This window comes from Centruroides sculpturatus, unplaced genomic scaffold (genome assembly GCF_000671375.1).
Source record: "Centruroides sculpturatus isolate CEXI.00-Female unplaced genomic scaffold, Cexi_2.0 scaffold1530, whole genome shotgun sequence".
Taxonomy (NCBI): domain Eukaryota; kingdom Metazoa; phylum Arthropoda; class Arachnida; order Scorpiones; family Buthidae; genus Centruroides; species Centruroides sculpturatus.
This window is the reverse complement of record NW_019385833.1, coordinates 50915-66026: the sequence shown is the minus strand read 5'-3', so window position 1 is coordinate 66026 and position 15112 is coordinate 50915. Positions and strand designations below refer to the sequence as shown.

At 41.2% G+C, this 15112-nt stretch overlaps 1 protein-coding gene across 1 annotated transcript; it reads left to right on the top strand.

The window, feature by feature from the left end:
• The first annotated feature begins 13628 nt into the window (after positions 1-13628).
• LOC111642404 lies at positions 13629-14621 on the top strand. Its single transcript, XM_023388752.1, has one exon. The coding sequence runs from the start codon at positions 13629-13631 to the stop codon at positions 14619-14621; it is 993 nt and encodes a 330-aa protein (XP_023244520.1).
• Positions 14622-15112: the final 491 nt, after the last annotated feature.

Genomic DNA, 15112 nt, shown 5'->3' with positions numbered 1-15112 from the left:
CGTTTCGTTTCATTTATTTATCGGCAGGTTAATAAATTCGTCGTACACAGAAGAGTCACGTTTCTCTTTCTCCTAATATTTCCAAGTGCCCAGCGTTTTCGTTCGGTCCGGGCGTCCAAGTGGCCGGAGTCTCTTCCCGTCTGGCGCCCCGCGCCACCCGGGAATTGGCGGCGGGCGCCGACGGTAGCGGGGGGAGGAGGACGCCTAGTCCGGAGTTTTCGTTCCGGCAAATCGTCCGCCTCCGCCGCTACAAAAGTTACAAGCGGAAAGGAAGACGGCGGCCGACAAATACGTCGGCGCGCGCCCATCCGAAATCCGACCGGCTGGTCGCCACCCCAAAGTCTAGGCTGGCGTTTCTCAACCGGGTGGATATCGCCCCGTGTGGGCGTTTTTCCACGTCCAGGGGGCGATTAATAACTATTTATATTTTGGAGAGGGCGAAAAACAATTTTCTGGGCGATATAGTAAAATTATTAAGAATTATATTCTTATATTAAGAATAATTACATATTTTATTTGTAATAACCTACAATAATTAAACAAATAACGTTATACTAGTCCAGGCACGGCCGACGTACGGCCCGCGGGGCCAGATCCGGCCCGTCTAACGAATTTACGTGGCCCGCCATCAATCTTTCAATATTAGCTACTCGAGTCCGAATAGCTGGATGAAAAATTCTGATGCCAGGTCAACCGCGCGTTTAGAGGTAATCCCCCCACTTCCGTTACAAATCTCGTAAGTACAGCGTAGAACGTTGATAAAGCGCGATAATGCGAAAAATGTATCTGTAATCTCTATCTACGATTTAGTGTTTACGGGGTGACACCGCGACGAGATCTAGCGCCGCCTCGAAATCTTCCCGGGGCAACCTCTGGTTCTAGTCTATTCGATGCGGTACGAATTTGGCGTTAGCCTCGTCCCTGGGTATGGGAATTTTGTAGCCAACGGCGATACTACGTAACGGTTTTATCGAAGGGGACAACGATTGGTTAGAGGCGGAGAAACACGGGTCTAGGCGGACGGACGTATGGGTGGTAACGGTTTATCCCCCGGCTCTTTCTCCGCCGCCGTAATACGTGGGAGTCGACGTTAGGGTAAAAGTGGCGGGACGTTTATCATTTTCGCCCGGAGTATTTTACTTGTACTTTTATTTTCAATATTTAAAAACGTTCCCATTTTGGTCGAATCTGCCGCGGCGTCGACGATCCGCCACCGAAAGACGCGTGGCCGACGGGTGGACCCGCGGAAACCAAACGCCCGAGTAGCGCCGGAGAAGGAAGGGACGGCCTGGCCTTTAACGGCCGGAAATACGAAGCTTCGTGCCGAGTCCGCGGCCGGTGGATACGCCTATGCGCCGTTGCCGGACTGTTTTCGACGTCATCTTCGGAATTATATATAAGTTACGGTAAAAGGGATTAACCGGCCATTACGCGTAATAGCCGGTTACGGCGCACCGTGGCCAGTTCGATAAATTTCGCTGAATTCCCGACTTTTACCTTAAACCTTTGCAAATTCGTTGGGCAATTGGGTGAAGTTGCCAAACGGCCGAATATAATGTTTTGAAGATGGTTTTTGCATAATTTAACGAAGCCGGCAAATATGGCCAGACTTTCTCTTCTTTTGGTAAAGTAACGGCGCAACTAAATAAACGGTAATGAAATCGATGGAAAATGCAGTTTTTGTTCGGTTAATGTTACAACGATTTAACCAATGTAAGGAGACCCGGAAAAACCTTTCGACTCGACGTTATAATTATCTTTACAAAAATATCAAAAATGCTGGACTTTGATAATTCTTAGCGCTTATTCCCGGGCCCTACACCGTCTCCCGCTCGGGCTACGGCAAACAAACTTGTAATTTTCTCGGTTTTGTCGGTAAACCCGCCTTCGTCTTCCTTTCTCTTCTCCGAGGCGCAACGACCCGCGGCCGACCAATCGGGGACGATGCGTCGTCGTTCCGTTTCCATACTTTTTCCCAAATGTTTTCGTCCGTCCCGTTATTTCCCACGGTTCCTCTTCCGCGGCGGGCACGGCCTCCGACTTTTAACAGCCGTCCAAACGCGGTTGGGTAAGAACTAGGCCCACACGCGCAAATAGTAATCCCCGGGCGCAGACCCGGGTTTTCTTATTTTCTCACCCGGAGTTACCGGCCCGTCTAGGACCTAGACGGAAGGTAAATTCCGTAAATAATTAGTAATCACCGGCCGGTGCCATTAATTGCCAACGTACGAGAGAAGTTTACGCCTCTGCCGAAGGGGCCGAATCCATGGCTTTTACGGTCAGGAACGTAACGAAGACGAAAAGGCCGAGAGAAAGAAGGTGGCGGCCGGGATACGAACGACAATATTAATAAAACGATTTCGTTAAGGCTTTTAAAATATTAAAGACCGGAGGCCAACGGGCTAGGCCGGTGCCGCTACGAAATTTCCACCCCGCGGCCGAAGCCCGGCTGGGGACGGACGGAAGCCCGGAGGAGCCGCGGGTGGAGCGCCGGGCTACCGCGCTAGCCCCAGAGACGGCGCGCGGCGCGCTGGTTTCCGCCGCCTTCTTCCCCGGTTACCCTCTCCTCTTCCTTATCCCCGTGAATTATTCCTTTACCACGGAAGATCGTTCCGTGGTAAAGTAGGTTTCGCCCGCGCGCCCGTTAAAGTTGGACAAATTGTCTAGTTTACGTCTTTTTACGTCGGTGGATGCTTTGGCGTAACTAAAATTAAGTTCGTACGAGGAGTTTAATGCGGCGGAAAGGCTTTCCCTACGTATTACGTCCCGCGGCGTCTAAATCGAAACCGACAAACCCGCGCTTCTTGGAAAATACACGGCAATCGTATCCGAGTAAAAAATAAATAACGTCGTTAAAAAGAGAAAGAAAATCTATTTATTCGTCTCTCCCGTCCCCGAGGGAGTTAACGGCGGCCACTCCGGGATTTCGAAAAGTAACGAAAGGATAACGAACACCGTCGTTTCCTTAGCGCCGACTTTCATTTTATAACGGCGTAAATGGTAAAACTAAGTTATACTTTACACGTTTGTCCAATTAAGTAACGTTTCTTTCGAAATACACCGGCGCTCCGTCTGTGTTCTTTGGGAAGGAACCGGCCTATTCCACCCGGGAAACGAGTAGAATCCGATATGGCGTTACTTTAAGTCCAAATAAAGTAAAACGGAACTAGATATACTTCTCCTCTATACCGCCGTAAGTACCGCCCGGTACGTAGAAATCGACCTCGGACGACGTCAATTTTTAATTTTACCAAATCTACAAACTGACTCTCGAAGTTACCGCGTCGTCACTAGTCCAGTCGTCCGGATGGCCATTTACGGTACTTGCGAGAAATAAAACGAAAAAACTTGGCCGTATGAAGAAAAATAGCCAATGTTCCGAATTACGGTAATTGGTAGAAAAATTAAATACTGTAATAATTTTTAAACGTTTAACTAATACGAACAGAAATAAAAATTACAAAACCCGCCACGGAACGTATAGGCCCGTACGGTACAGTACGCGTACGATGGAGAGAAACGACCGTATCTTAATTAAAATTGTCAAGGAAAACATATTTTTGTCATCCGGCATTAATTCCAGACGGGGAAAGACGGGTATTTATCGCGCGTTACGGTAAGGAGGAAGTCGGCGGAAAACGGTTACCCAGCCCTACGCCACCGGAAAAACTGGTAAAGAATGGGGTGTTAATAACTGGCGGCGTTACGTTGGCGGATAGATGAAAAATATGCTCCGGTTACGGAAGCCGCGGCGACACATCGACAGGCATCTATTTCGGTCGTATCGTTGAGCTAACGAATACGACGAAAACCAGTTTCTATGGGAAGCGCGCGATTGGCGTTTAATTAATCGACGGAGAAAATGCTATTCCTAGCCGTACGGCACGGTACGTTTGGTTTTCGGTTCCGATAACTAAGCTTTCGTTATCGATCGTTCTCCGACTGCCGTTAGCCACGTAACGAAAGTGAAAAGACTTCGGGTGTAAGATCGATATTACTTGGCCGGCCATCGCACAGACAGAAAATTAGCGTCGGACGTGGCCCATCTCGGTTTTTCGTCTTCCAGATAACGCTTTAAAGAACTTTATCGTCTTCGGACGTCGTGGCAATTACAATTACGCCACGAATTACGAGAAAAGCTAAAGCTAGGACCGGAATTACCAGTAAGCTACGTAAGCTGTAGCTCGGGGCCCGCAGTTTCCGGGGCAAAAAAGAAAATTCTAGTCAAATTTTGTCAGACGGGTAATTATTTTTACAAACCGATAAAATATACTTTTAATTTCGTGTATTTAATTATATTAATAACCCATGTTGTTTATATTACATTTCTAGCGGTTTCGTCTTTTTACTATAAAATTCATTCGACTTTTATAGGTAGTTTTTCTAAGCTTTTAGTAGCTTTTTTGCCATCAAAAGTGACGAAAACCACATTTTCCCTTTTTAAATCGTACCTTATTTTATAACCGGCGGATAGGCCCGGCGTTGCTGGGGCAAAAAGTAACGATAGCGAAGATTAAGATTATTACGTTATAGTCGTAGTCGATCTTACCCGTCTTCGAAGAATGCCATCTTCAAAACGCAGCTAAAATAATAGAAGAATTAAAGAAGACGGTGTAAAACCTTATTTCTACAATGCCGCAAAGAGTTAAGACTGTAATTGGGGCAAAAGATGGCTCTACGAAATAGTAATCGTCGTTATTTCATACTTTGGTTTAATATTTTTCGTCGTTCCAAACTTTTGTTCCACTCTTTAAAATGCTGCCATTTTGTAATTTATGCAAATATCCTTACCGAATTTGGTGTTTAGACTAAATAATTGTTTTATTACGTTTATCAATTATTAAAAGTTCAATAATATTTTTGCCAGTTTGATTATTTCGGGATCAAAATAATTTTTCTGCGGCAATTTCAAAATATTCCACACTTTCGTTCGGGGTTTCCTCTTTTATCCGTTGTCGGTAGGAGAGTAGTATTTCCCGTCCAAGTGGGCCGGATGACCGGGGACGGGACCCGACGTATCCTAGACGGACCGCTGGAGAAAAATTCCGGATTGGGTTTTGGATCCCTCGGACGGTAGGCCTACGCCTCGGTCCTCCGGGAATGTAAAGAACAATTTATTTATATCGTAAAGTAACAGAAACGAAGACTAGTAGAAAAACATTTCCATTTTATTTTTACAAGTGCGCCATGCCAGAGGAACTTTACAAGATTTGCCTATACGTAGGCGAGGAAGAGCCCGCCAATGAAAGTAAACTTTGATAGTGTTGACTGCCTTTCGACGGTGATGTAGAAGACTTCAAACTGTTTTTCTATCGGTCTCCGTTTCTGTAATTTTACAAAAGTGGGAACGTCCAGCCGAACGTAGGAAAACGACGTAAGAGCCGTCGTTACGCCGAGCTGCCCAAAAATTCGTCGGCCCATAACTTTTGCTGGAAAGACGGTGGAATAAAAATTTTCGGGGGGCAAATGTGGCGCGAGTCGTTTCGAAAAAAGCCGTCGCGGACCTGGTATTTTCATCGGACCCATCGCCATCCTATCGTCCCACTTTATCGCTAGTTTTCCCGCTTAAATTAATGCGCATTACGTCGCATTTTCTACAGGAAACTCGTAAATCTTTTAATTCTAAACGCACTCTTTCGACGAAAAGAATTAACGTCACAATTTACCGTCGAATAGAGCTAATTTCACTACTCTTCTCGGCGCAAAATTGCCAAGTCCATATATGTACCGTACTATATCTAGATGTCGGAAATTTTAAAATATCCTAATTGGGGACTTTTCGACGGGCTATCGCGCTGCCCGGCCAAATTAATAATATATTATCTGGCTATTATTTAATGTAATTAAAATGCTGCGTGGGATGGTAAAAGATAACCGGGTGCCAGCCCATTTTACTGCGCAATACGTGAAATTAATTAATAAAACCTTTTGGTGTCGAACCTTTATAATTTACAACCTCTCCCGTTTTCCTTTCCTTTTCTTTAACTATCTAAAGTAAGTTTAAGAAGGCGACATTTATCCTTATAAATGTGGCCGGAGACAGTCGTCGTCCATCCGCCTGTGTCGGAACGTTCCAGAATTTTTACGTTAGAATTACGCTAACGGTGACGCGACTTTTCTTAATCGATATTGCCGTTTCCTGGCAGATATCGGAAATTTACGAGTTACGGCGCCGACACTGGTCGAAGGAAATAAACTTGACGAAAATAATTCGAGGACCATCTTCACCATTCCCAAACAAGAAGAAAGGTCCGACTTAAAAAATGTAAGAATTGTTCTAAAGACGGGTCCGAGGTATAACGCCGTATTGTGCGGAGAAGATGTGGGGTGGCGCGTACATCTAAATACGGTCGACGTATTTAAATAGGCGCTTCTAACAACGGTTTTCGCCGAGATCGTATTTTCGTCACCGGCCGTAACGACGGCGTAATTGAAAAACGTAATAGATTTGCCGAAAAAGTGCGCAGACGTATCGATATAGAGTGGTTGGCTATAATATTAACTTCGGCATAAATTAAAATAATAATATTTACTAAATTATAGTATTAATACCCGCATCCCTTTATGGTAAACGGTATTTTTTGACACTACTTTTTAGGTTACCCTCCGCCGCAGCGCTTGGCCGAGAGACTCGGCAAACGAACGTGGGCCTGGAAAGAAGCGGAAAAACTTTTCATCTATTGTCAAAAGACTGCACGAAGAAAGACAAAGGATTACGTAAGTGACGAAAGCATTCCGTTTCCGTACAAAAGATTTCGCCGAACACGCCACGTTACGCGGAGTGGAGACAACGGATTTCGCCAATTAAACAAAGCGCTCCGATAAACTTAAAATATCGTGACGTCTCGTCTAAAGATAAGGCAAGTTTTATTTTATCTATTTTTTGGGGTTTTCTCTTATTTTATTCGGCGTTTCGTACATTATTGTACCGTACCTCGCTCGACGTTACGAGTAGAAGAAGAGGCGCAGAATAATTGTTCCTACATATAGCCTATATACTGTATATATGTATGCGTAATATAAAGGATTTATCATTCCGAACCGTTACACGCGTAGGAAAATGGTAACGAAATGAAAATTTTGTTATTCTTCCGATGGCATCTCTGCTCCAGTCGGAGTAAGAATACTTTTTATTAAGCATCGAATAACCCGACATTTAATTTTTGTCCTTCCATTTCGCCAAATGTAGATTAATTACTAAAAACTCGTCCCAGATTTAAGGTTATTTTCGTTACTTAATTTCGATGAGAGTAATTTAGGTCAATGTTGCCGGGTAAAGGAAGGGACCGACATTTTTTATTCTTTAAGTTTTTCCGATTATCGAAGATAACGGAACGTAAAAAGTACAGAAGACACTTTTTAAAGCCAATTTTATCACATTCAAACATTAATTAAGGAAAAGAAATAAATTAAAAAATAAAAATCAACGAATTTGTTAACGCCAACAAAGTGTTATTAATTAACGAAGAAAATAAAACTTCGATACACGACAATGAAAAAATTTATAATAATAAATTCTCTAACCTCGATGAGGGTAATAAATTGTGCCAGGATATGCATAGTTTGCCGGTAAATTAGATTAAAAGATAACAGTAAGCGGATTTCGACATTATCTCAAATTACAATCGTTAATAATCGAGTACAATTAAACGTCGGGTTTCGAACAATTCGGTTTACGAACAAAATGTCGACCCCCACGTTGGCCCCGGTTGCCGAAAAAGGCAAAAGCCGGTCATAGATTAGAGAGAGAGGGACAAACGGTTAACTCCGAAGATAGTAAAAAAAAGGGCTTTGATTTGGAGGTCGAGAACGGATTAATCCGTTTTATATTGTTTCTTACGGGAAAATTTGTTTCGGTTTGAGAACAAATGGTTTTCGAACAACTTTTACGAACGAATTAAATTGGAAAAGCCAAGTTCGACCGAGTTGCTAGCGCATTTACCGAACACTGTTGGAAAGCGGAAGATTTGTAACTCTGGTTTTGATGTGGCCATTATAGATATTATATAATAACCGAACCGGACGTTTACTTGACGATTTTTAGTAAGTGCGTGTAAGAGCGAAAGCGTACGACCGCGACTTTATTTATACCCAAGCATTACAATATACAACGGTTGTAATTTCTTGGCCCCTTTCGAATATATTTTGATCTTTCTATTGTTTAAAGTCGGGTTAATTTCCCAGTAGTTTTGGTAATAAGGCAGTGGTACCGATTTACGAAGAAAGGAGGACGGTTTTAATATAGGCCTTTCTAGTTACCGCACGGATATTATATACACTACGAATAAAGTATTGGAGAAACCTATACTTAAAAGATTGTCTTTTCTTAGTAAAATCGATATATTTACGTCGATACGGCTCTAAAACAAAATTATTCGACTCTCGCCTCTATTATCGATTACCGTACTTACTTAACCAAACTTTGAATAAGAGAAAAATCGTCGGCTGCGTATCGTTAGATTTAGTCAAAGTTTCGACGGGGACGACGATGTACTAATCTGCAAATGAAAACCTACGGTAAACAATGATTTAGAAAGCAAATGTCTACGGCAGACTTCATATCGTATAAATCCCTCGATCCCAGAGGTTTCAGAGACTACTTTGCACGGGTTTAAAACGTATTTCGATAAAACTTACAAAGATAAATAATGATTTCTAATTACTTTAAAGTAACCACAGGAGTTTCTCCGTCGGGGCCGACTTTGTACCGTATAATATATTAATGGTGTGGCAACTACTTTGTGGCAACGTACGCGGACGACTCGGGTAATAACCGGCAGTTGGGCTACGTAACCGACACGATATCGCTCTCCGTCGTTTACTCTGTTGCCATAATCCTCGCAAATTGTCCATTTACATCAGTGTTTATCAACCTCTAACGAATCGTCGCCTCTTCAACGTAGTATCGCCCCCTTCAATAAAACCGTTACGTACTATCGCCTCCTTCGCTTCAAAATTCCGATGCCCAGGGCCGAGGCTAACGCCAAATTCGTACCGCATCCAACAGACTAGTGACTAGTATAATCAGAGCCGTAACCAGCCATTCCTGTGTCCCGTGCAAGGATTTGCATTTAGGCCCCATAATTTATTTGGTTTTATTTATTTGTTTAAGGATATGATCAATAATAGCATCCGTTAATATTGTTGGCCATAAAGCTATATCATTTATTACTTCCATGTATCTATATATATCGAAGCGTTTTTTTTTTTTGGACTATTTCTATTTTCTTCGTTTTCGCAATTCCTTTTTTCAGTAGCATTTTAAAGACTGCGGGAGCCCCTTCGGGACCCTAAGCGCCCGCATAGTTCGCTTACCGCTTAATCTGCCGTTCGGGTATACACCACGTACGCGTACAACTATAAAGCAAAAATTGATGTCAGAATTTCTGCACGCCTTTTAGAACCTCGAGACTAAGATTTTATTCGGGAGTTACCGTTTTTAATTTAGTTTTAAAAAATCCTCGGGCAGATTTATTTTTGTTACAAAATGTTACCTTTACAGATTTCTAGCTCCGCACGCTGTAGAAAAGTCTAGAAATACACTTTTGTATATGGTAATAATATTAGTAGTTGCCAGAAAGCTCTATAAAGTAGAGAAAAATCTGTAAATTTGAAAACTATAAACATAAATTTAAATTTCTCAAAAAATAAATTAAAAAATCTTAAAAGTCGCTACTTTTGGCTGACTTGTCTGAGGTTTCCGCTACCTCGCTACGTCCCTCTGAAAGTCGCCACAGTTGGGAACACCGGTGAGCGGACATCTAGGGTCTAAGTAAGGCGAAATGTAATGGCCAAACCGCGCTGTAGAAAGGCGGAAAAATTTTAAATTTAAAAATATAATTTCTCGCGAACAGCAGTCTGGGCCCTCCTTCCGAGTGGGCCCAGCGCGGGCGCACCCGTTGCACCTGCCTAGCTACGTCTCCGAGTATAATGTTATTTGTTTAATTATTGCACGATATAACGAATAAAATTTCTAATTATTCTTAATATAATGTTTTACTATATCGCCCAAAAAATTGTTTTTCGCCCCCCTAAAATATAAATTGTTACTAATCGCCCCCTCAAGATGGAAAAACGTTCATACGGGGGGCGATATCGCCTCCGTTGAGAAACACTGATTTAAATAAAACTAGCGGTATTGTTTTTGAAAATCGAAACGTTTGCTAGGGAGAAGAGTTAAATACAGGTAACCCCCGTATAACACGGTAGTTACGTTCCAAAAAATTGTCGTGTTATGCGAATCCGTGTTATGCGAAACAAAGAACTAGTACGAAAAGGAGGGTTAGGTTCCAAAAATTAAAAAAACATGCTATTATATTTTCATAATTAAGATAAAAATAACTTTAATTAATTAATAAAGATATTTAAGTAATACATATTAATATAAATTAAATAATGTTTTCTTCGTTATCACTAAAAGCACTATTAACCGAGGATAACTTGCCAAAAAGAAAACGGCAAGTTATCCTTATCCTCTGAGCATTTTTCTGCATTATCTTCAGATCCATGCTTTACCTTTTGCAAAATGTATGCAATTTTAGATTGCTTGCTTTTAGTTGAAAGATCTTTATAAACTTCCTCATATGGTGCTAAGCACTTATGAAGAATAAAGCAAGTATGGAATAAGGGAAAAAGATCTGGCAACATCAGAAGCAGAAGCGTCGAGATCTGGCAACCCGAAAACAAGTTTCGAGAAGGATCATGTGTATCGACAGAAGGCGAGAAGAGAAAATTTACATACTTAAAATAATAATTTTCGTGAATATTATTACTTAAGTATGTAAAAATTTATTACAATTCATGTTGTACGAGGGTTTTACCCAATTCTCGAACCGTGTCAGAGTGAATCCGTGCTATAAGAGTACCGTGCTATACGGGGGTGGTACCAATTCTCGAACCGTGTTAGAGCGAATCCGTGCTAAAGAAGTGCCGTGTTATACGGGGGTTACCTGTATCGGGAATCAAATCAAAAGTAAATAATTCGTTTCATTAAGAAAGTATAGTATCTTTTAATACGCGACAGTGTTAAAAAAATCATCTGGTAAATAAATACGTGAAAAATTGGACAGATCTGAAAATACACGAGATTTTTTAAAGCGTGTCGGTGAGAAGACGAGAGGAGAAGAGATATCGGCCACTTCGAGCGACGTGGGTGGTACGGGACAAATATCGATTTTCGACGCTTTTATTTGCACCGGGGAAACTGCAAAAAACGTATAACGAATATCTTCTGATGTAAACGATGATCCAATTTGCGCTTTAATTGCCGAGTAAACTACTCGAGTAAAATTCGCGGCGCCAGTTATATTATTATTAATACTTTTATTGAGGCTGCCATTCATTCCCGCCTGGCACCTCACCGACGAATCGGAATAGTTTTTAGGTAAAAAGCCATATTTGGCTTTAAGTTTATCGCCGTTCCCGTTCCGTATAACGTCGCCGGCTGGGCCAAATCTCTTCCGTCTTAATCCGTATTGGTCAAATCCGTTCCTATAATCTGGCGAGAATAAACGGAAAGTTCTTGGCTATTTTTCCATACGTACGATAAATTTATTTGCCCAGTGCTGCGGCGGAGTGAAAAATACAAATTAGGAAACGAAAGTAAAAGCAACCTGTACAGTAAAGCTTTTGCGGAGGTTCGTTCGTTATTTCTTGATTCTTTGTAATGTCTAATCAATAGAGATTTCTCTTCCAATTTTCCATTTTTACGGCTACGAAATCCCGCGTCTAGTTATTGCCTTTTCCACTCGTCGTCCATCGTCGCCTTTCCTTCCGTCTCTTTCGCCTATTTAATTATTGCCGAGAAATTCGTTTAAAAGTAATCCGTCTCGTCCCTTTCGGTCTCCGGTTTCTCCCACCTCCTCTAATCGTCGGCTTTTACCCACGTGGCTGGATGCAGTGGAATACCGAAATAATCGAACCGTTAGAGCTTCCCGGGATACGCAACTACAAAATTTTCGGAGGTGGTAAACACCGGCAGTCCGCTTCTAAGGCGGTTTATCGGATTTATCGGTATGGGCATTTAATACGCCGAGTACCGGTTTTCGTCGGTCCCTAAAAATTATACGCGTATTTCGTATATCGGACGGCTGGAATTGCCAGAAAACAATAACGAGTGTAATTGGAATCGTGTCGAAGCAGAAAGTAAAAAGAAAAACGGGAGGTTGTCGAGTTACGAAACACAAAAGTTTAAAGAATGTAGAAATCGCCACTTCTCTTTGTCTCTATCGAAACGGAGACAAAGAAGATACTGACGTGTCGGTATTTTTATCGTCGTCATCAATTCTTAACTACTTCGTAACTAATTGAAGAAGCGTCGAGCCAGCCGACGATATTTTCTCTCTCTAACGCTTAGGATTTCTCGTTTCCCGGATTTTGCTGGGCCCGGGATTTGGGGAAAAAGCCAACTGTTTCCCTGGATCCCGGAATATAATTAATTATTCTAAAGATATAAAATAAATCTTAAAATCGAGGCATATAATTATTTTTCATTTTTAAACTTCAAAATAATAATACTGTATTAATAACGCTGTGTAAAATATGTAGGCTATAAAAATTTACTTTGGAGTTAGGTAGAAATTTTCGCAAATAGAAAAATTTATTAAGGTTTGATATTCGTAGGCTACGTATCGACAATCTACGACGTGCCACAATAAGCAAAAATTTAAAAAAAAAAACTAATAAGCGGGCTTAAAATTAATAAATACGAAGGTATTCTGACAGTTTATGAATTTATAATTACACTTTCTATTTGCAAAATTTCCTCAACTTTAACACAAAATAAGAAAAAAGTGAATTTTAAAGAAATTCACGGGATTTCCGGGGTTAAAAAACAGCCGGGATCCCGTTGGAAAAACCCTAGTATCGCCACTTCCCGCCGGTGTTGCGAAACGGACGACATACCAGCGGATGGAACGAGAGAAGTGTCCTACGAAGAAGATCGGTGTTAATGGCTGGCCCGCTTAATTCTCTTCCCAAATCCTCGTTTCTTCCTTCCTGGCCTTTGGGCGCGGCGTTAGATCCGCCGGTCCATTTTAAACTCGAAGGTAAAAAGAGGCTACGGCCGAGTAACCGGTCTATTTCCACCGCCAGGTAGAGTACGGTACGAACGTCGCACACTCTCCCGACCGCAGCCGAGCATTCGGGCAAAATGCCAGTCTCTTACCGAACAATTATTCGGGACAACGTAGAAACCTTATACGCTTTCGCGCCAAACGAAGACGTTTTATAACTCGATAGTCGTAGGTAGGGTGGGCCGTGGTAAATAATGGGAAGCGAATCCGAAGAAACCATACGATAAATATTAATATTTCCTTTCTTCGTAGACTGTATATATCAAATAATACAACTCTAAAACCTTTACGATACAGCCAAATTTATTATCCCAATTCAAACGTTTTCGGACATCTTTAATGCCCTTTTTCAAGAACAAAGTACCATCGTACTAACTGCAATCGAATACTGGCTAATTTGCATAAACGATAACTGCGTTTTGGAACGCGCATTTAAAAAATTCTTACTAACTGCAATCGAATACTGGCTAATTTGTATAAACGAAAACTTCGTTTTGGAACGCATAACCATTTGGAACGCAAAACCATTTCGCATAACGTAGTACGTTATGCGAAATGGTTTTGAGAACATTAGAGAACACCATCATACCAAAGTATGAAATGCAAATCGTGATATATGCAAGGTATGTAGACGATGTTTTTATCGTATGGAAGGAAAAACCAAAATTACAGCAATTTATTAAAGACATCAACGACAACAAATTCGGCCTAGAAATTGAGCTGGAACAAGAGAACGACAAAACGGTGCATTTTCTGGATTTAACAATACAATTAGATAGAGGAGATATAATTACAAAGATTTACAGAAAACCTACATACAACCCATTATTTATACCCTGGAATTCACACGACCCAGCAGCATATAAACTCGCAGCATTTAGGGCGCTCATAGCAAGAGCTCAAACGCACTGTAGCAAAATGCAAGACAGAAATGAAGAGCTGCATTACATCAAAAATATAGCAAGGCAATTTGGGGTTAACATTAAGCCTCTAACCAACAAAACATCCAACAAAACAACAACAGAAAGCAAAGAGAGGAACGTAAGAGTTAATAGAGAAGAGTTTACTATATTAGAATACAGAGCTCAGTTAAATAATATATATAAAAGAATCGGAGCAGCAACGAACAAGAAAATAATTTACAAAAGGAATTCAACAGTGTATCAAATGTTAAGAACAGACAAAGACGAGATAGACGGTAACCTTCTTCCCGGGGTATACAGAATTCCAATAACAGATACAAGACGGCAAAAAGAGCTATTTTATATTGGGGCTACAAGAAGATCGCTCAAAGAAAGAATTATAGAGCATAAAAGAAACATAAGGAATGAGCAGCCAGCCACAGCGCTAGCGACATACATCCTAGCAGACCCTACAGACGTCACAGCTGAGTGGGATAAGGCAAAGTTAATACAAAAAATTCATGAAAAACGGCATCTAAAATACGCAGAAGCGTGGCATATTTGTAAAAGTAATCAAGAAGGAACAGCAATTAACTTTAGAGAAGCAAGTAGAATATCGGAAGCGTGGAGATCAAGCCTAATATAACGGAGCGAAGTAATAATTTCAGCAAGATGGCATTTATTGGGCACGTTTAAATATGTTATGTGCATATAGATATGGTTGATTATCGTAGTGGTTTGTATTTTATTTTATGGCATGTAGTTTTAACGGTAAACAAATGCACGAGTTTGCGCAATAAGAATTTTGTAAATACGCGTTGCAAAACGCAGTTTTCGTTTATACAAATTAGCCAGTATTCGATTGCAGTTAGTACGATGGTACTTTGTTCTTGAAAAAGGACATTAAAGATGTCCGAAAACGTTTGAATTGGGATAATAAATTTGGCTGTATCGTAAAGGTTTTAGAGTTGTATTATTAATATTTCCGTCCCAATGATAGTAATAAGTTTTTGACTTCTTTAAATGCCAAATAACCTTTTGTACATTCCCCTGGTAATTAATTAACTAATCGAGTAAATTTGGCGCGTAAGTGCTGCACGCGCGTATTCCGGTTTAAAAAATTACGTATCTACGGAA